This window comes from Astatotilapia calliptera, chromosome 15, assembly GCF_900246225.1.
Source record: "Astatotilapia calliptera chromosome 15, fAstCal1.2, whole genome shotgun sequence".
In the NCBI taxonomy this organism is placed as follows: domain Eukaryota; kingdom Metazoa; phylum Chordata; class Actinopteri; order Cichliformes; family Cichlidae; genus Astatotilapia; species Astatotilapia calliptera.
Window position 1 is genome coordinate 2,237,892 of NC_039316.1, and position 21,396 is coordinate 2,259,287.

The 21,396-nt window shown below is 41.5% G+C and overlaps 1 protein-coding gene across 1 annotated transcript; it reads right to left on the bottom strand.

The window, feature by feature from the left end:
- Positions 1 to 1,176: 1,176 nt before the first annotated feature.
- mmut (methylmalonyl CoA mutase) lies at positions 1,177 to 20,500 on the bottom strand. Its single transcript, XM_026142533.1, has 13 exons — positions 20,417 to 20,500; positions 18,928 to 19,361; positions 18,470 to 18,837; positions 18,224 to 18,381; positions 10,941 to 11,112; positions 10,524 to 10,772; positions 10,218 to 10,329; positions 8,413 to 8,528; positions 6,750 to 6,865; positions 5,307 to 5,438; positions 5,047 to 5,194; positions 2,431 to 2,598; positions 1,177 to 2,030 (listed from the first exon to the last, which is right to left on the bottom strand). Exons 2-13 carry the CDS (start codon positions 19,322 to 19,324, stop codon positions 1,902 to 1,904), a joined length of 2,265 nt encoding a protein of 754 aa, XP_025998318.1. The 5' UTR covers positions 19,325 to 19,361; positions 20,417 to 20,500; the 3' UTR covers positions 1,177 to 1,901.
- Between the last annotated feature and the right edge of the window lie 896 nt (positions 20,501 to 21,396).

The following is a 21,396-nucleotide window of genomic DNA, read 5'->3' on the forward strand; positions in this document are numbered from 1 at the left end:
AACGCCAGCTGACGTATAAATCCATTAAAGGCAGAAGGGTGTGAATTTGCATGTATTTCATATACATGTATTGCTTTCCTCTTAGTACGTATTTCAGATGTGCCTTGATTCAATTAAAGGTCATCTTGAGAGCAGAATACAAACTGTAACCATGTGCTCCACCAAATCCCAAAGGTGGAGATCTGGTGACTGTGCCATTTGAATACAGTGAACTCATCGTCGTGTTAAGAAACCAGTTTCCAATGATCTGAACTCTAGTGAGTGACATTAAAATATGGGTGCACTGTGGTCATGAAGGAATGGACATTCAAAACAAAAATACTCAGGCTGAGGTGTCAATGTTCACTTGGTACAAGGAGCCGCCCAAAAATGTCTCCCACACCATTGAACCACCACCAGGAGTCTGCACCCAGGAAGGACGGAGTCCTGCTTTCATGTTTATCCTCCAAAGACTCTTCCACGACATGCATTTTTAATTTCTCTTTGATATTTGGGCATATTGGGGCCCGAAGAACGGAAAAAAAACAAATAATTACCAGATTTTTTTTTTACCTTATTTTTGTTTTAAAGAAAATGAGAGCCACAAATGAGGATATTCATTTAAAATTTTGACAGAACAGTAGCAGTATAAAGTCCTCGTAAGTGGATATCAGGCCCATGTAGAGCAAAAGTGAGTATTTTGGTCTAAATAACCCAAAATGTGATGTCCGCATATGTGGACGGCAGGTCCTAGGAGGTTAAGCCAGATTCTGACCCTCCCAGTCAAATGTCAGGGCTGAAATTGAGACTCATCAGTAATGGAAGCATTTTTATGATCTTCATCAATTTTGGTGAGCCCATGCAAACTCTACTCTGCACTGTGCATTTAGAGATGCTCTTCTGCCTTCCTTGGTTGTAACAAGAGTTCATATGAGTTACTTGTTTTTTGTTACCTTCTTATCAGCTAAAGCAGGCCACTTTCCTCCGAGCTCTGACATCATCAAGGCCTTTTCACTCAGCTGCTGCTCACTGGATATTTTTCTCTTTTTCACACCATTTTCTATAAAGTCTACAGATGGTTGTGTGTGGAAATCCCAGTAAATCAGTAGTTCCTAAGATACTCAGACCAGACCATTATGCACCTGCAACTAAATTGTCATCTTTTGTCCTTTCACAACAAGAACATGCTTCAGCTTATACATTTCCAAAGTTCACAGTATTTATTTTGAGTAAAGACCAGTAAACCGAATTCAGAGTCACAATCAGAAAAATACTTTTCTCTAACGGCTTCATAAACTCCAACCACTGTGACGGGGTTTTATCCTCGGAACAAATTTATGATTGATGCAAAGAGTCGAGATCAGAGCGACAGAAGGCCACTTACAGGACTATCATATCCATGAAAATAAGAGGCAGGGATAAAGTTATATAAGAGGATTGATCCATCTCCACCACACTGGCACTAATCACACTCTGCTACGTTATTAAATTACACAGAGACATTTCAAAAAATACATTCAAAGCAGGTTTGTGGTTTTCCCCGTGTTTTATCTTGGATTGTAAAGAAAAAAGGGCAAATTTCTGTCACATCATAATCCTAATTGGAATAACAGTGTATAATAAGTGCTTTCTTTTACACTTTGGAATTTTCTGGAATTTCAGATGTAATATAATCTGGCTGATTAAGAAATCAATACAGATCACACAGGTATGATGCAAAGGGTGAAATCATTAACAAACGTCATTCAAATCCTACTGAGGTTTGTCTGACGTTGCATTGTTCATTTTGAGTGTTGTTAATGAACACACAAAAAACTAAATGTAACAATTAGTCTTGCTTTTTCTTTTACATCCTCGTGCTACCAGTCAGACTGATCCTGTACAGATGCTTGAACAAGCAGTTCGCTTTTTGCAGTTAGCTTTCACATTGCTTGTCGATTCTTGTCCAGGCTCTTCTCAATGTTGTCAATAACCTCCACTGCAGCCTGTGGGATCCTGGTTCCTGGGCCAAAGATGGCGCATACGCCACTGTGGTACAAGAACTCGTAGTCCTGCATTCAAACAGAGGCGTCACACGGTTTAGATTCACGGTGTTCAGGCAATGTTGGTAAATGTTTTAATCTTTAAAAAGGCGATGCACTCTTAAAAAACGAAATAGTAATTCAACTTTTATTATCTGGAGTGGGATGGATATTGTCAATTAATTACCACAACTTCAATAATCCTTGAAAGGTAAAAGGATTTAAGTGTTCAGCAAATATTAAGCTAATAGGAAAGGGATGGAAAGAAAGACACTTGAGCATTTATAGCTTGTGTTTTTCGTCTATCTGTTTAATTTCAAACCTACAATCTTAGACTTACATTTCAGGCTCTAAAAAAAAGGCGCATTAGGAGATAAAATCCTCTGGAATGCTTTAATTATCCAAAGGAAACCATGCATGGACTGCTTACCTGGGGTGGGATGACACCTCCACAGATGACAAGTATATCTGGCCTGTTGAGTTTTTGGAGTTCCTTGATGAGCTCTGGCACCAGGGTCTTGTGTCCTGCGGCCAGCGTGCTGACCCCGACGCAGTGAACGTCTGCATCAACCGCCTGCTGGGCCACCTCCCGGGGGGTCTGTTTAGGAGAAAGAAAGAAGAGGAAAACACACAAACAACTCAGAGTGAGGTGGGCAGGATTTGAGGAAAATAAACATGAATGCAACAGTAATGCTGCTACTGTATTGTTCTCAAAATGTCATTTTTTTTATGTAGAACTGCCAAAATGCCCAAAGATCACTTAATGTGTCTTTTTGTTTTCATGTGTCACATTTTAATAACAATGAAAGGCTTTTCCATAGAAATGTTATTTTTTAATTTGTTGACTGTGCCTACACAGTCTTTCACAGAGCCCATCATTACTTCTAAAAGACTCACACTCACATTACTAGATTTATTTTTCCACTATACATTTCTCTTAATTTTTTTCCTGACAAAACCCCAGAGAGATTTTTGTCTCCTCCCACCATCTAAGCGGGGATGTCTTGGTTGTTAGGCAACTGTGTAAAGCATTACAACGTGAAGTCACTCCCAGCAGTTTTTAATGAGTGTTTTCTAAATCCTATTTCACAGTCACATCTCTTAGTTTCAATGTTTGATATCGTCTTGATTAATTTTTCCAGTTTTTTCAGAAACAGCGTAACACTTGAATATTAATACTTGAGTTCCCTCTGTCTTTTTTTATGAGCTGGGATAAAAATAACAGCAGTTTAACGCCACGCTTTACTTACCACCACCAGCTGAGCTTAACACCAAGCCCTGTGATCAGTGGTGCGAACTCATGCCAACAAAGTGTGACATAATTAGCTGTAGGGCTCAATTCAAAATGCACACAGACCATGAGATCATCTGGCGAAGCTTAAATAAGCACCTTTAGGTTGTCTGAACTTTTGAACTGTCCAACAAAGATGCGGCGATTGCGTCTGTATGACTTCAGCGGCATGTCATTCATTTTTTAAAAGTTATGACAATCGCCAACAGCATGTCTTCAGCTTATATATGCATCTGAAATTCACTTAAAGCTAATGCGGTATGGAGTCGGGGTTCGTCGCCATTTCTTGATGTAGCTTGTCAGTACTACACATTACAGAGCATTATGTAGAGAGCAAAACCTTTCCGATTACATAGAAATCTGAGGTGTGAGCATCAGTTATTTTTTAACTACTCTTTAACACAAAAGAAGACCTTAAATGCCTCGGACACTTCAAATAACAGAAAAACCGCATGTGGTGGGGTGTGGCCTGGGTGCAGTTGCACCTCTCCTTAGACAACCTGGTGGTCTCGGGCTCCCCACGGAGCCCCATATCGATGCTGAACTTAGTGCAGACACCCAATCGACATAGCCTGCTGCAGCTCAGAGCCCTGAGCCTACAGTTTTTGCATTGCATGTATATTAATAACACTTCTCTTCCACTCGAGTGTGACAGCTGCAGTAAGCACCGACAATAACACGGTACCGGTACCGAAACTCAGGAACTTTTACTCGTGCACCATAGAGAGCATCCTGGCGGGAAACATCTCAACCTGGTTCGGGAACAGCACCATGCAGGACAGACGAGCTCTACAGAGGGTTGTGCGGTCAGCTGAGCGCACCATCCGCTCCGAGCTCCCTGACCTGCACTCAATCTACAGCAGGCGGTGCTGGACCAAGGCCAGGAAGATCGTGAAGGACCTCAGCCATCCCAACAACAGACTGTTCTCTCTGTTGAGGTCAGGAAAGCGATTCCGCTCCCTGAAGACCAACACAGAGAGACTGAGGAGGAGCTTCTTCCCGCAGGCGATACGGTCTCTCAATCACACCACCACACAGTACTGACCCACACATATGGTTCTTACACACACACTGGACTTTCTGGACTTTGTTTACACTAATTCGATTAGATGCGTGGTCATCTAATCGAATCACTTCAAGCATATTTGCACTGCACAAGACACAAATGTGGATTGCACAACACTGGACATTATATTCTTCATTTCCATTTAATACTTGGACAGCTGCTGTTATTGTGTGTGTGTGTGTGTGTGTGTGTGTGTGTGTGTGTGTGTGTGTGTGTGTGTGTGTGTGTATATATATATATATATTTCTTCATACATTCTTATATAGTTCTATACTGTGTATTGTGTATTTTGTTGTACAGTTATTTTATTTTCAACTTTAATTTATATCTTTTATCTTATTCTTTCCCAGTTAAATTTACCCTTCATTCTAATTTGTTGCTGTGCAGTTATTTCATTTTTAACTTTAATTTTTATATTTTATTTTATTCCTTCCTAGTTAAATTTACCCTTTTTAATTTTCATATTTATTTCCTATCTTATTCATAGCCATTTTTTTTCTTTAGGTCACGAGCAGTTGTGTAAGCATTTCACTGCATATCGTACTGTGTATGACTGTGTACGTGACAAATAAAATTTGAATTTGAATTTTGAAACAAATGAACAAAACGAAACAATTCTGATACATATATTATCAGATTGAGGTCATTACAGGCAGTAAAACATCCTATTTCCTTGGTACAACATTCACCTGAAACAGTGGTCCGATGTCTACATCGAAGCCCAGGTCTGCAAACCCCGTGGCGATAACTTTGGCACCTCTGTCGTGACCATCCTGCCCCATCTTTGCCACCAGCAATCGAGGATTCCTCCCCTCATGGCTCTTGAACTCTGCAACTCTTTGTTTGTTTTTTTTAATGGGGGGGAAGAAGAATTTTACTTGAATCAGCAAATCGAGAGTCTAGCATGTAAATTATAAAGGTCATGAAATAAATTGTTATTATTTTCTACCTGTTGTTGGCCAGAGTGATCTCTTCATGCTCTCCGAACTCAGTGCGGTAAGCCCCGCTCACCATCCTGGTGCTGGCCTTGTGTTCCCCAAACACCTTCTTCATGGCTTCAGTTATCTCACCAACAGAGCATCTGCAGAAAGGAGCAGATTCGAGTGATAAATAATCATTAAGCACTATTTTAAGATATCCACACTCAATACACTAATAGCCTGTTTTTTAATAATAGCATTACAAATTTTATCATTGTATGCTCATTGTGAATTATGGGAGCTCTCGTGTCGTCACTGATCCGCAGAGGGTAATAAAAAAGCAACAGATACGTAATTTTACTGCTAATTTTAAATCAGCTGTTGAAATGTAAATTAGCGAGGCACTTGTGTTTATATGAAAAAACATATTGGAAGGAAATTAAATGTTTTTTTTAGAGATAACCGGATATGAAGCCGTTATAAGCGTTCCCAGTCAGGCTATCCCCCTGCATCCAAGGAAATAAGCTGCAATTAGCACGTGAACTCTTCACATAATATTGCACCCAAGCGTTACACAGTTCATTATTACATTCTCAAGACCAGAGAGTAAGGCTGATAATGTAACAATAACGTTTAATTTCACATGTGACCAGCTTCTTAACCTAATATCAGAGTAACTAATGACTATTAAATAACCTGCTGCAGATTATCAGAACACACCAGTCAGACTCTGGTATTGTAGAAGCTGTAGCACATGAACAGGCTGCAGGTGTGCTGGTGTGTAGAGATGACATTATATATATATCGATTATATTCTGTGTTTTACGCCTTTTAACCTTCTATTCCTCGTGATTTGGTTTGTCACATAACAGTTTTGGGTATGAAAGGAAATTGAAAACCGGTGCTAAAAGTTACCCAGAAACAAAAACCCCTTGAAGAAAAAGCACAGAGTGGATTACAGTGTAGTGGTAAATACATTCACACAGGATGGGTGCATTTAATAGCAGTTATCTAATAATAATAATGGATTGCATTTTCGGGACCCCTCAAAGCGCTTTCCACTATTCATGCACACACTGGTGGAGGCAGCTACAGTTGTAGCCACAGCTGCCCTGGGGCAGACTGACAGAGGCGAGGCTGCCATATTGCGCCATCGGCCCCTCTGGCCATCACCAGTAGGCGGCAGGTGAAGTGTCTTGCCCAAGGACACAACGACCGAGACTGTCCGAGCTGGGGCTCGAACCGGCAACCTTCCGATTACAAGACGAACACCCAACTCTTGAGCCACGATCGCCCTTCTAGTGCTGGAAAAGGTCACTCTGCTCATTTGAAGGCACTGATTAGGAAACGATTTACACTGATTAACAAAGGAACAACAGACCAGAATAAAACTGCAGCCTGACTGAGGTTTTGAAGCAGCGTTCACGCAGACATAAGACTGATCAAAGGAGTTTTTCTGAGTCAGTTCTGACCTGGCTCTTGATGCCTCCACAGCCAGAGCTAAAAGGTTGCCCTCCCTGGTTCGGGCACACTCCTCAATGGCAGCCAGACACTTCTTGGCTTTCTCAGGGTCACGGCTCTCCCTCACCTAAAGAAAAGGAGGCAATGTGATATAAACATGGCACTTAAATGTTTTAATCCATCATGCTGTTGTATATACTACTTATACAGGTTTGGGTACTTTTGTTTTTATCATTTAAGGAATATTTCAAAACTCAGACTAATGGTGTCAAAGCCTGAACTTGAGATTATTATTCATGCTTTTATTCCTTCCCATTTAGACTACTGTAACGGTCTTTTTACTTGTTTTAACAAATCAGCCTTCTATCGTCTTCAGACTGTGCACAACGCTGCAGAACGTCTCTTAACAGGCACCAAGAGAAGATCTCATATTACTCATATTACAGTTTTAGCCCCCCTTCACTGGTTGCCTGTAAGTTTTAGGTTTCATCTTAAAATTGTAGTTCTAACCTTTAGGGCCCTACATGGTCAAGCTCCCCAATATTTATCTGACCTGCTGAAACCGCATTCATCTTCTCGAGCTTTAAGTTCATTAGACCAGAGACTGCTGGTGGTACTGCGCACTTGTTTTAAAACTCGTGGTGATCGGGCCGATCAGGCAGCGGCATCACGGTTGTGTCTTCCAATGTCTCTGCGCTGCACGTTGATTCTTATAAAAAACAGCTGAAGACATTTTTATTTAGAAAAGCATTTGATTAATTTCTTCTTAGGTTGTTTTTATTGTTTTGTTGTTTTACATTGCTGTTTTATTTACTGTTACATTGTTTTATATTTCCATTTCTTGTGTTGTAAAGCACTTTGTGATTTTTATCTGTGAAAAGCGCTATATAAATAAATGTTACTTACTTTTTACTTACTTATTTTTGTGTGCGGAAAATCGTGATGAATTTTTATATTCATCACTTGGTTATGTCAGCAAACTGGGACCATATGTAGAAAAGTACATTTTGCAGACAGCTCAGTGTCTCACAATGTGTAACTATCCTAAATAAAGCTGTAGGGTCTGAACCCAACAAAGTAGTTTATTGTATTCAGTACAAAAGTTTTTGAGACTTCTCCCAAATACCTAAATAAAGTGCAAAATAAGTTTTTAAGCAGTAACTGCAAAGAAAAAAAAAATCTATTTTCCTTTGAACATTGAGTGTTTATTGAACTTTCTCTCACATAAAAAAAAAAAAAAAAAAAATTATATATATATATATATATATATATATATATATATATATATATATATATATATATATATATATATGTGTGTGTTTTGGGTTTTTTTTGTTTCTTTTATGTTATGTGAGAGAAAGTTCAATAAACCCTCAATGTTCAAAGGAAAATAGATTTTTATTTCTAACATTTCATGTTTCAGGCTTTAAAGGGCAAACCTTATAATATAAAGTGTTTTGAATGACCATTGCTGTTTTGGAACTGTGAAATTAAAAAACCATTAGAAGATTAGAAAGCCTTGATGTTTCCCAAACTCTGCAAACCGTTTTTTCCAGTTTAAAGAAGAAAAAAAAAAACCCTCCTGTGCCGATTAAAAGGCGCATGTGTCTTTGAAAGGCGTATATTATACCTGTCATACTGCCAATTCATCAAGCTGTTCACTGTACCACTGACCTTTTTCAGTTTTTCAATCTGCTTCTGGCGCACCACAGTGTTATCTATGGCCAGGACCTCCACCGTCTCCTCTTTCTCCAGACGGTACTTGTTCACACCAACAATAACTTCTGAGCCTGAAACATTCAGGAGAATGACAGAGGATAAATGACAGACACAAAGGAAGTAAATGGTAAGTTATTAGGGCGATGATGAGAAGAAATGAAGATCATTATGATCTGGTGAGAAAGGTTATCCTTTTAAATATACAACTTCAAGTACATGTAAACTGCGACACTGCAGCGTTTAATGAAAATATTAGCTCATTTCGAATGTCATGGCAGCAACACATCTCTAAAAAGTTGGGACACGGCCATGTTTACTGCTGCGCAGCATCAGCTCTTCTTTTAACGACAGTCTGTAAATGGAGGAGACGAGCAGCTGGAGAGAACCGTTGTCCTGTTTATGTCTGATGGAGGATTCTAGCTGCTCAACAGTCCTGGGTCTGCTTTCTTGTATTTTTTTAGTTTCATGATATTTCAAATGTTTTCAACTGATGAATTTAGCACGAAGTCACACATTTGTGAAAGACAGTGTATGCCGTTTGGCATCATCTTGCTGAAATATGAAAGGCCTTCCCTGAAAAAGAAATACATCTGGATGCAGCTCTAAAACCTGTTTTATACCTTTCAGCACTCACGGCGTCTTTTCAGATCTTCAAGTTGCCAATAAATAGTCCCTCTCCTTTTTATTACAGAGGACACAGCCTCAGTGTTTTCCAAAAAGAAGTTCAAACGTCAGTTCATTCAATCACACACCAGTTTTCCACTTTCCCTCACTGTGGCTCAGAATATTCAGAGACAGTGTATCTGTGAAGGTTCTCAGTCATCCAGGTCATCGTAGTCAAAGGAGCTTGCAAAGAAAAGCGTCTGGACTTCTTTAAGTTGCTTGAAGACGTTTCACCTCTCATCCGAGAAGCTTCTTCAGTTCTAAGGTCAGATGGTGGCTAGGTTTAAATCTGGGACTCCCCACCATTTGACCTTAGAACTGAAGAAGCTTCTCGGATGAGAGGTGAAACGTCTTCAAGCAACTTAACCCTGGAGAAACCATGGGGTCAGATCCGACCCCATGGTTTCTCCAGGGTTAAAGAAGTCCAGACGCTTTTCTTTGCAAGCTCCTTTGACTTCAGAGACAGTGATTTCTGCAAGTGCTGCACTGATTTCCGAGTGACTGAATCGTGTCTGTTTTGTGTCACAGGCACACAGACTTGATTTTCATCCTGTCCCTATTGCACAGATATTTCTCCAGATTCTCAGAATCATTTGATGATATTACGTTCTGCAGATCATGTAATTATTCTAAAAATATCTAATCAGTTTTGGGAGATTGATGAACATCTGCCTGTCTAAGATGCTCTTTTTATACCCGATCATGTTAGTGGCATGTTGCCAGTTAACCTAGATAGTTACAAAATGACACTTTTCCAGCCTTTCGTTGCCACCGTCCCAACTTTTTTTCACACATGTTTTAAAATGAGCTAATACTCTTTATAAAACATAAACTCAGTTGAAACATTTGATGTTTTCTATGTTCTATTGTGAATAAAATATGGGTTTTAGAGATTTGCTAATCACTTCTTTCTGTATTCACATTGAAACAACATCCCTTTTTTTCTCTTTGAATTGAGATGTAAATTCTCCGTTTCACTGCAGCACAGGCAGAGGGCAGGTTAAATGTTAGGACTGCTTTAAGTAATTAAAGTCAGGAGGGAGGTTAAAGAAAGAGAGGCTTTAAGGCCTTATAAAGAAGTCACCTTTATGCAGTACCTGAGTCAATGCGGGCCTGTCTACGAGCAGCACATTCCTCAATACGGAGCTTTGGAATTCCCTCGGCTACCGCTTTGGCCATGCCTCCCATCTCTTCGATGTCTTTAATAAACTATAAAAAGCAAAAGACCGGCTATAAAAGAATCTCTTTATGATTATGGGTTGCTGTTCTAAAGCTACAGCAAGAGCACTTGGAGCAAAGGAGAAATAAAGCCTGCACAATACAAGATTCAGGTCAAAAATGGTTAATGGTTAATCAATAATGAATTCACCGCTCTGGTTACTGCCTTTGGCCCTGCGACCAACCTTCAAAGCAGTGTTATAGACATCATCTGTGAGAGCCTCCATCATGTGCGAGCCTCCCCAAGGATCTGCAACTTTGGGGATGCCCGACTCCTCCTGGATGATGATCTGAGTGTTCCTGGCGATGCGAGCGCTTTTCACGGTGGGCAAGCCCAGAGCTTCATCGAAAGAGTTGGTGTGCAGCGACTGGGTCCCCCCAAACACAGCGGCCATGGCTTCAATCACCGTGCGGATCACATTGTTGTATGGATCCTGAGAGCGGTCACATGGCACATTAATACTGATTAATTCATTTACAATTTTCATTTTTACATTTCTGTCTTTATTTGCAGATTTCGAAATCTAACAATTCGGGATCTCAAAGTTGGACAATTATCTCCTCGTACTGTGAGAGCATTCAATAAAACAATTCATACTTACTTGTTCAGTGAGAGACCAGCCTGAGGTCTGGCAGTGTGTGCGCAGGAGGAGAGACTTGGCATTCTTGGGCTGGAAATTGTCTTTAATGAGCGTAGCCCATAACCTCCTGGCTGCCCTCAGCTTGGCAATTTCCATGTAGAAATTCATCCCGATGCCCCAGAAGAACGACAGCCTGAAAAGAAAAACACAAAAATGTCAAAAGAGAGGTTTGTTAAAAATTACAAGTGACACACCAGCGTAGAATTTAGTGTTTTCTATACAGAAAAAGAGCTTGGCCTTGGTGCTTTATTATGGATTATATAAATGTCACTAAGCAGCCAGATAATAACTGTCACATACACCACTGGTATGTGGTACAAGTTAGCTAAAAATCAGATCAATCAGATCGTTGTTTGGGATATAACCTTTCTTCCCTTCCTGTTATTTGCTATCCTTAACCAGCACTTTCCAAATCAAGAGGGTACATCATCCAAAATCAACTGCAGACCGCGCCAAATAATAACGATCTGAATAATTACAATTTTATATCCAACCTAATTCAACTGCCTGATCTGTCTCAGTCTGACATTTATGAAAAGCACAGCCCCGGCAATAAATTGGCGAAGCTACTATTTCAATTGATTTTGGCACACTGCAAATATCCTGGCATCAGTGTGCATGTCAGCTGCTAAGCAGCAATTACAGGAAAGACATGGAAAGGTTTTTCATCACATATTTGGGTCATTCATTGCAAGTTCATCAAATGCCTCCAACCCCAGATTTGTGTCAAAAAATGGGAAAGATAGGCTTCTTAATAGGAATTAGGTTCCCTACAGTGATTAGTCTTCTCAAGAAATAAAATACAGTTCAGAGCAAAACTCTTTTTATATATATAAACTTTTCCGTTTTGTGGTGAGCTTTTCTTTGGCTGTCACTTCTTCACCCTGACCTGTCTTATTTGCCTCAGCAGAACTAAAATATATATCCTGCTGCTTTTACACACGCACACACACACACACACACACACACACACATAACGGTCAGCGATTCTCTGCGCGATCAACCTCTCATATGTTTAAGCTTGCTGCGGGAGATTTCACTCGTCATGTTTGCATAGTAAGCTAACGATTGATAAGACGATGTCAGAGGAATTGGTGCGCAAATTATCATCACTCACCAATCAGTGCTGTCGCTCTCTATACACAGTTCGCTCGATTGCAAAGTGAAAGCAAAAAACAAGCGCAAATTCAAACGCGATTTCAATATGTCACATATTGACAGTGGCTCACCGATGCCAATGACATAATTACCCAGCTACATTTCTGAAAGAATGCAAAAGCATTGACATATATTTTTCCTTCCTACAATAGCCCAACGGGCAGGGCAGAGATAGATTTTGGTAGCCCGACTGGAAAAATCGCTAGCCTCGGGACGTCGGGCTAGCGATTTTGCAAACCCTGTATCTGATTGAGGAATCACTCATCTTTGGAAAAGAGAGTTTATTACAGAGAAATTGCTCTTTCCAAAATAAAAGCTATACTATACGCTTCTTCTGGGCTATATTCTCAGCAGCATATTGTAGCGGGTCAGGGCTGTTCGGGGTTCTGTTTGTACAGTTATGTTTTGTTTATGTTGCCATAGTGACTAGTGACGCCCTCTCGCTGCGACGGTGTGTCCTTCCGGGGTCAGAGGGCGCCCTGTGTAGAGAGCGCCCTGTGTGGAGGGCGCTAGCCCCGGGACGTCGGGCTAGCGATTTTGCGAGCCCTGTGTTACAGGCATGCCCCTTTAAGGATGAAGCCTGATGGGAAATGTATTCGGGACGTGTGTAGCGGGACTGCCTGGTGTGTGTGAAGAGAGAGAGCGGAGAAGGGGAAAAAGTAACGGTTAGCTACAGAAGAGACGAAAATAAAATAAATAAAAGGAATATAATAACTCCCTCGACAGCCAGAGTTGTGTCGGCGATGCTCGCTGTGAGTAAACTGTTTCAGCCCACTGTACGCGGTGTTCGTGCCTTAGAGAAGAAATAAAGTTCGGTAAAGAAGTTTCCTACGCCTCCTTCGATCTTTTTGCTAGCGGAGTTGACCTGTATAGTAAGCTGTTTCCGGCTACGAGTCAGTTACGGAACCTTCAAGTAACTGCCAGAGGTTTCCTTACTACGGTTCGGGGCCGCGGATCTGGCGCGGTAACACCTGTATCTGATTGAGGAATCACTCATCTTACGAAAAGAGAGTTTATTACAGAGAAATGGCTCTTTCCAAAATAAAAGCTATACTATACGCTTCTTCTGGGCTATATTCTCAGCAGCATATTGTAGCGGGTCAGGGCTGTTCGGGGTTCTGTTTGTACAGTTATGTTTTGTTTATGTTGCCATAGTGACGGGTGACGCCCTCTCGCTGCGACGGTGTGTCCTTCCGGGTCAGAGGGCGCCCTGTGTGTTGTTGTTGTTGCTGTGCGGTTGCCGCGCTGAGCAGTTAGCTAGCGGCAGTGTTCTTCTGCAGATGTCAATAAACGGCTGTGCTCCCTGGCTAGCTCACGGGAAGCAAGACCAAACGATACCTCCGTCTCCTCCTTGTCTGAGCTCGCCACATTGGTGTCAGAAGTGGGATGATGGTGGCACCCCATGTTCTGACCCGAGTGACCGTGACCGGCCGGTGCGCCAAAAGAAGGCACCTGGACATTTGCATGACTTTGTGTGGGGTAATGGGGTTGTCGGGGACGACTGACCCCTTAGGTGGGTGCTATGTAGCGGGTCAGGGATGTTCGGGGTTCTGTTTGTACAGTTATGTTTTGTTTATGTTGCCATAGTGACGGGTGACGCCCTCTCGCTGCGACGGTGTGTCCTTCCGGGGTCAGAGGGCGCCCTGTGTGGTGTTGTTGTTGTTGTTGCTGTGCTGTTGCCGGGCTGAGCAGTTAGCTAGCGGCAGTGTTCTTCTGCAGATGTCAATAAACGGCTGTGCTCCCTGGCTAGCTCACGGGAAGCAAGACCAAACGATACCTCCGTCTCCTCCTTGTCTGAGCTCGCCACATTGGTGTCAGAAGTGGGATGATGGTGGCACCCCATGTTCTGACCCGAGTGACCGTGACCGGCCGGTGCGCCAAAAGAAGGCACCTGGACATTTGCATGACTTTGTGTGGGGTAATGGGGTCGTCGGGGACGACTGACCCCTTAGGTGGGGGCTATGTAGCGGATCAGGGCTGTTCGGGGTTCTGTTTGTACAGTTATGTTTTGTTTATGTTGCCATAGTGACGGGTGACGCCCTCTCGCTGCGACGGTGTGTCCTTCCGGGGTCAGAGGGCGCCGTGTGTGGTGTTGTTGTTGTTGTTGCTGTGCTGTTGCCGCGCTGAGCAGTTAGCTAGCGGCAGTGTTCTTCTGCAGATGTCAATAAACGGCTGTGCTCCCTGGCTAGCTCACGGGAAGCAAGACCAAACGACACCTCCGTCTCCTCCTTGTCTGAGCTCGCCACATTGGTGTCAGAAGTGGGATGATGGTGGCACCCCATGTTCTGACCCGAGTGACTTTTCCCCCGCCGGTCGTGACCGGCCGGTGCGCCAAAAGAAGGCACCTGGACATTTGCAGGACTTTGTGTGGGGCAATGGGGTCGTCGGGGACGACTGACCCCTTAGGTGGGGGGCTATGTAGCGGGTCAGGGCTGTTCGGGGTTCTGTTTGTACAGTTATGTTTTGTTTATGTTGCCATAGTGACGGGTGACACCCTCTCGCTGCGACGGTGTGTCCTTCCGGGGTCAGAGGGCGCTCTGTGTGTTGCTGTTGCTGTGTGGTTGCCGCGCTGAGCAGTTAGCTAGCGACAGTGTTCTTCTGCAGATGTCAATAAACGGCTGTGCTCCCTGGCTAGCTCACGGGAAGCAAGACCAAACGACACCTCCGTCTCCTCCTTGTCTGAGCTCGCCACAATATTAAACATATCAGGTCCCCATAAGGAGAATCATGTGCTAACGGCTGTCTAAATGACTCGGGTAAAGTTTGTAGCATGCATGCTTGTTGTTTTTGTCTGCTTCCACTTGTCTTTGCACTAGGATGATGTCGGCATAAATGTGCAGTCATATTCGTTGTGTTCCCACTAGTGCTGTCAGCGTTAATCTCGTTGAAATGACGTTAACGAGCTACCCCTGCATGGGGCTAGACGGCCAACACGTTAATGAGCTAACTGCGCTAACACACTAGTTCCCACCCATGTAATTGAGCATTGCATGGCACATCCAACATACTGTTTTACTTTAGTCCATGACGCGCTTACCTTCAGGGTCATACGTCACATGAAAACCAAAATAATTCCAAACGCCAGATCTGAATGAGGGTGGGGGAGGTTCAGTTTGCCATGTTGCAAGGAGAGCTTAACTTCAGTCTCGCTAGCTTGCCCTGCGCTCTTCCTTCTGAAGATGCTGTCTGTGTTGAGCGCTCAGTGGATCTGCGCTCGACAGTGCAGCCTAGGCGGAGTAGTCGAACGCAGATTCACTGAGGGCTCAACACAGACAGCATCGTCAGAAGGAAAGTTGATAAAATAAATTACAAATTTTGTATTGTTCATACATATGCGTACCGAACCGAAAGCACTGTATCGAACGGTTCAATATCGATACGAGTATCGTTGCACCCCTATTGAGAACAGAAAAAAAACACCTTTGCACACGTGTGAACATATGTGGGTTAAGTAAGAAAGTAGCCGCTTCTGTCTAATTTAACTATTTTTTTAAAATAAATTATTATTATTAACAAACAGGAAAATTGTAAGTAAACACATTTTCTTTTGGCAATTTACCAATCGAGTAAAAAAAAATTTAAGTTGCGTGGACAACAACGTGCCCAATAACAGCTTATGTCTTAACTTAATGTGATTAACTTGAGCACAGCCTTTTTGCTAAAATAAATGTACAAGTTTCATTTAACTTACCTCTACATGCTTGCGCAGGTTTGATGTGGAATTTCTAAAAGCTGCTAACTCTGTCTCTCTGGGCAAACACAGCTTACACTGCATAATAAAGCTGTTGCCTTTCTTGCACTTGAAGCCGAAATGGTCCCTTAAATATAGCCAGGGGTTCAGATCGGTTTCTTCGAGTTCAGAGTCAGCAGAATTCGACGGGGTTTCTTTTTTCGCTGGATCCGTACCACCAATGTCAGACTCCATCTTTATCGTGACCCAATGCCAATTTGTTCTACTACCCATCATTCCCTGCAGTATTTCCGAAGCACAATGTTGGAGGTTTTTTTTGTTTGTTCTTTTAATTTACTCAGTAACAGGTGTGATTGAAAATGTAGCGAAGTACAATACTTTTTAAAAAATATACTTACCGTAATTCTCGGACTATAAGCCGCTACTTTTTGCACAAGCTTTGAACCCTGCGGCTTTTAGTCAGGTGCGGCTTTTCTATGGATTGTCCATGAGCGGATTTGTTTTGTTTGTTCCGCTGTTGTACGGCACTACGTTGCCTGGCGGAAGGATCGGGGTTCAAGAGTGGTATGTTGGTCACATGTCCATCCGCCAGGCAACGTAATGCCGTACGAAGTAGCGCGAAAAACAAACTTCAAAGTAGCGCTACGTGTTCAGCTGGATGATGAGCGGCGATAAACTTGCGAAAAGCAAGTTATGCCCAACTCCACCGGTGGATTCTGACAGCGTGGAAAAGTGTGAAAACATCCACGATCACCAACGGATTTCGAAGGGCTGGACTGCTGCATGATGGAGAGGAGGACACCGCCACGGCCCTTCTGAGGGTGTTCCACTCTGACACTGACAACGAGGATTTGTTTGGTTTTGAAAGTGACAACGAAGGAGAGAAGCTGAGAGTGGATGACGAAGCCATCCTGAGCCTGTTTGTTTCCGACACTGGAGAAGAGGACTTTGGTGGTTTTAGTGCGCAGGAAGAAGAGAAAGATGGTGGTGAGTGACTGACTTTTCTTCTTGTTAAAGCCGTGTCACTGCACCTGAGCCTAAAAGGTAGTCCGAATCTATTTTTCTGGTGTGCTGTAGGTTATTGTTATGTACTACATTTGTTACTCATTTATGAAGCACAGTACATGTGCAAATATGTACCCATAACTTGTTTTTCAAAATATTAATAAAAGTGATGTCTCCAAACAGCCATCTCTTTCCTGACAATTCGCTTTGTTCTTTTTTTGACAATTCTCTTACATATGATAAGTCAACATTGAAACACCTGCGGCTTTTAGTCAGGTGCGGCTAATGTATGTACAAAACAGGATTTTCCCCTGATTTTAGCTTGTGCGGCTAATATTCAGGTGCGCTCTGTAGTCCGGGAAATACGGTAAGTAAAAGTAAAATTACCGACTTGAAAAATGACTTTAAAAAGTACAAATACACAAAAAACTACTCAATTACAGTAACGCAAGTAAATGTAATTCGTTACTTTCCACCTTTGCTAAATGGACACATTTAGACAAGCTAATATATTGGTTCGATCCTGGGTTTAATTTGCTGGAGCAGCAATTGACTGGTAACCTGCACCAGTAGTAGATGGATTCCTCTCAGTGGAATTATTTAGTTTAAATATTTTAAGCCTTTTCTAAACATGTCTTGTAACCTAACAAACTTATCTGGAGGCTCACTGGAGCTGTTTCAATACTGACATAATGACACCACAACCTTAAATATAAAGACCACCAGACTCCAGATGTGAAATGTTTAAACAGCTTTTACAAAAAATAAGGTTCCAATCATTGGCACCCCTGTGACTGAATCTATATATTTGAAAATGTATTAAATATAGAGGAATACCTATCTTTTATTTACTTTTTATCTCATTTAATTTACAAAAATAACTTTGTAGCACCTCTGTTAATATTGTCAAATGAATGTGATGTAGTTATTTTTTAGCATGACTGAACTCATATTAGCAAAAAAAACGTGTAATTTGTGCAATTCCAAGAAAAACTTGATTTGTTTTTTTCCCTTCTTTTTGTGGTAAATTGCGGCGGAAATGATGAGCATGCAATACCTGCATGTTTGTTTTCGATAATAGTTAAAGATTTATGGTTAATTGGCTTTACTTTTATGATGATTCACAGTAATTTAATGGTTTGATATAAAAACATTTGTTTACTGGTTAAATCTGCATCATCACTGTCATTGTGCATTAATATTAATGTAAGTTTTGACATTTACTGAGCGTCTTATTCATTCACCAACATCACAACTGTCATTTGTTGATATTGTGACCATCACTGGCAGCAATCCTGAAGGTATTTGTGACGTGTTATATCATAGATTTCTCAGAAATATAAACTATTATTAAATAACATTATTATTAAAACACTTTGTCAACTTTTACCTTGGAGCAAATTCATCTATGGTTAACCCTGCTTTCAGTCCAGTGCGGCAGTACTCCAGGCCATTAGCAATGGTGTAGGCTACTTCCAAGATGGCATCGGCACCGGCCTCCTGAAGATGGTAGCCACTGATGGATATGGAGTTGAACTTAGGCATGTGCTGTGAACATGACCGTGGTAGTAAATCAGTTACACTGTGTTCAACAGCACCGGAAAAAAGGTTTCATTAAACCTGTGCTATTACATACCTTAGAGGTATATGCAAAGATGTCTGCAATGGCGTGCATGGAAGGTTCCGGGGGGAAAATATAGGTGTTGCGCACCATAAATTCCTTCAAAATATCATTTTGGATCGTGCCAGTTAGTTTCTCTTTTGGAACGCCCTGCTCCTCTCCGGTGACAATAAACATTGCCAACACAGGGATAACTGCTCCATTCATAGTCATTGAAACAGACATCTTCTCCAATGGGATTCCATCAAAGAGCAACTTCATGTCCTCAACTGTATCTATAGCCACTCCAGCCATGCCCACATCTCCGTGGACCCTGGGGTTGTCCGAGTCATAACCACGGTGTGTTGGGAGGTCAAAGGCCACAGAAAGACCCTGCTGACCAGCTGAAACGAGAGGGTCAAAGAGTAGCGTAATAATTATTTCAATGCAAGCTTGGCAGAAATGTGAAAAACGTAGACCACAACAAAACCTACCCTTTATGTTGTCTTTATAGAACTTATTGCTCTCCTCAACAGTGCTGAATCCAGCATACTGCCTGATAGTCCAAGGTCTGTATGTGTACATGGTGGGATAGGGCCCTCTAGTGTAAGGAAACACTCCTGGCAGTTCATCAGCAACATCTTTTGAGTCTGTTTTGGTGTACACGGGCTTGATGTTAATCCCCTCAGGAGTGTGCCAGATCAGATCTTCTGGATTCTTCCCCTTCAGCTGTTTCTTAGCCAGACTGGCCCATTCAGAATGCAGCTCAGCACGGTCCTGACAGGGTACTGAAGTATGGATCAGAGAGCAGTGTGTGAGGGATGAGGAGACTGAAGTTCTAACCAGGTGCCGGGCAGCCATCGCTGCACATGCCCTCTGTGCGGTCAGCATGCTTACTGTTGGCTTAATCACTCACACATGGAAAAACCTGGAGGCAGAAGAGAAAAAGCTGCTCAAATCAGCAGTTGTAGTAAGTTGGAACAATCTGGCAATTTCCAGTTAATGACTAATTAAATCTGTTTGACAGTTTAATACAAAACACAGCAGCAAGTGTCACTTGATAAACTAGAAATGTAAAGCTTACATGCAATGTTCTCATTTACTTTGGAAGATATTTTGCATGCATTGCTAGAGTTGCCTGTTTCATATCCTAAAGTGTTTTTGAAAGCAAATTAAATGATAATAAATCCATGTACTCAAACTTTATAGCAGATTGTAAGTGCAGGTTAGGTAGTCTGCAGTGATGTGGTTAAGTTTACAGAGATGGGCCGTGTTGGACGGTTGCAGGGCAGACCGAGGTATTGTGGTCACGGCTAGGTTTGGTCCTGGGTACCAGCAGAGACATTTACAAGACAGAGATATGGCACTCAGTTCTAAAATGTAATTTATAAGATCATTTATATTTTAGATTGAAAGTTATTGGTAGAAGCATACCTACCAGAGGAGAAGCTTTTAAAATCTTATGTGTGCAAAGTTTGCAAACTTTTATGCAGATTGAATCAGATTTGACTGAATATTCTGCACATCAAATTTTTATGGTTTGTTGACCTTTAAAATGCATTTCAATGTGACTAAATCAAGTTAAGTAACAGGCGGTGGACACCTGCTCTTTCGTGGCGTATTTTAACTTGCAGATGATAAATTAAAAGAGAAGATGCTAACTAGTTATTAGCATAGTGGTAAAGAAACAAACTGAATAAATACATGACTACATCACACTTTATCAAATTACAAAACCACGCGCTGTTTATGTCGCTGTGGTGGAATAAAACTACAGACTTATATGAGAGCAATATGCAAAAAAAAACAAAAGACTAGACACGTTGCTAAGCTAAGTCAGCTAGCCGTAAAACGCTACCGAGCTGCACTCGTTTGCAATGGCGTAAACGTAAAAGCAAAACAGTGGTATACAACATGAGGCATATTGGTGCCTCGCGTGTTTAACAGTGAGTATTTTCAGAGATATTACAACAGAATTCTGACCTTGTCGTTTGTTTTCTTGTTCAGACTGATGACAGGCGTGTGTGCCTGTAGCCAATGGAGTTTGACAACAGAGACAGTCAGCCAATCGGTTGCGAGAATCAACTACAGTACCCTTTGACCTATTACACCGGAAACACATGTTACAGCAAAGATATTTGACTGTCGTAGAGATGAGCGACACAAACAGTTGTTAGTGTATGTGTATATTTAATTTGCTTTATTGGGTTATTCAGCTATTGATGTCGTTTCAGTTGTAGTAAACAATTAGTACAGTTGAAACATATTTTTTTATAATGACCACCCTTATTCCCTGTTTTGTCGACGCGAAGACTGAGAATTCATGTTTATTATTATTATTATTAGAGATTTCAGGAAAATTCAAGGTGATAAAAACAGACGTGCAATGACTGCATATAATTCAAACCCATAGTTAAATAAAAATGGTAACAACATATCACGTTTTGAAACTGAGATAAAATACATGGACAAATCAGGTTGTGATGTATCTCCATATTAGTTCATCCGAAAAATGCTAGATGGGGCTGAATTCTCCCACAACATACTTAACTAACCACACCTTTATGGATCTTGGTTTGTGCATTGCGGCAGTCATGCTGGGACAGAAAAAGACCCTCCCAAAACTGGTCCCAGGAAGTTGAAACATCTGTATTCATCTTAATTTCTGGCCTGATGACCATTAAATACAGGTTTTAAAGGCCTTCTCCCCTGTATACAGATTTCTTGGCACACCAAGGACCTTTTTCTTGCAAAGAAATTTTATCCTTAAATGGAATAAGTATTAGTTTACATGTGTTTCTTGAAGTGATGAAGTCCTCCACATCTTGTCGTCTGAAGGCGAGATTCCAGATGTGATTAAATGCATGGTTTACTTATTTTACAAAAAATTTGATTATGGTTTCATAAAAATTGAACACAATATGTGAACTGGTAAACAGATTCCTCTGGAAATAGCAATCAGT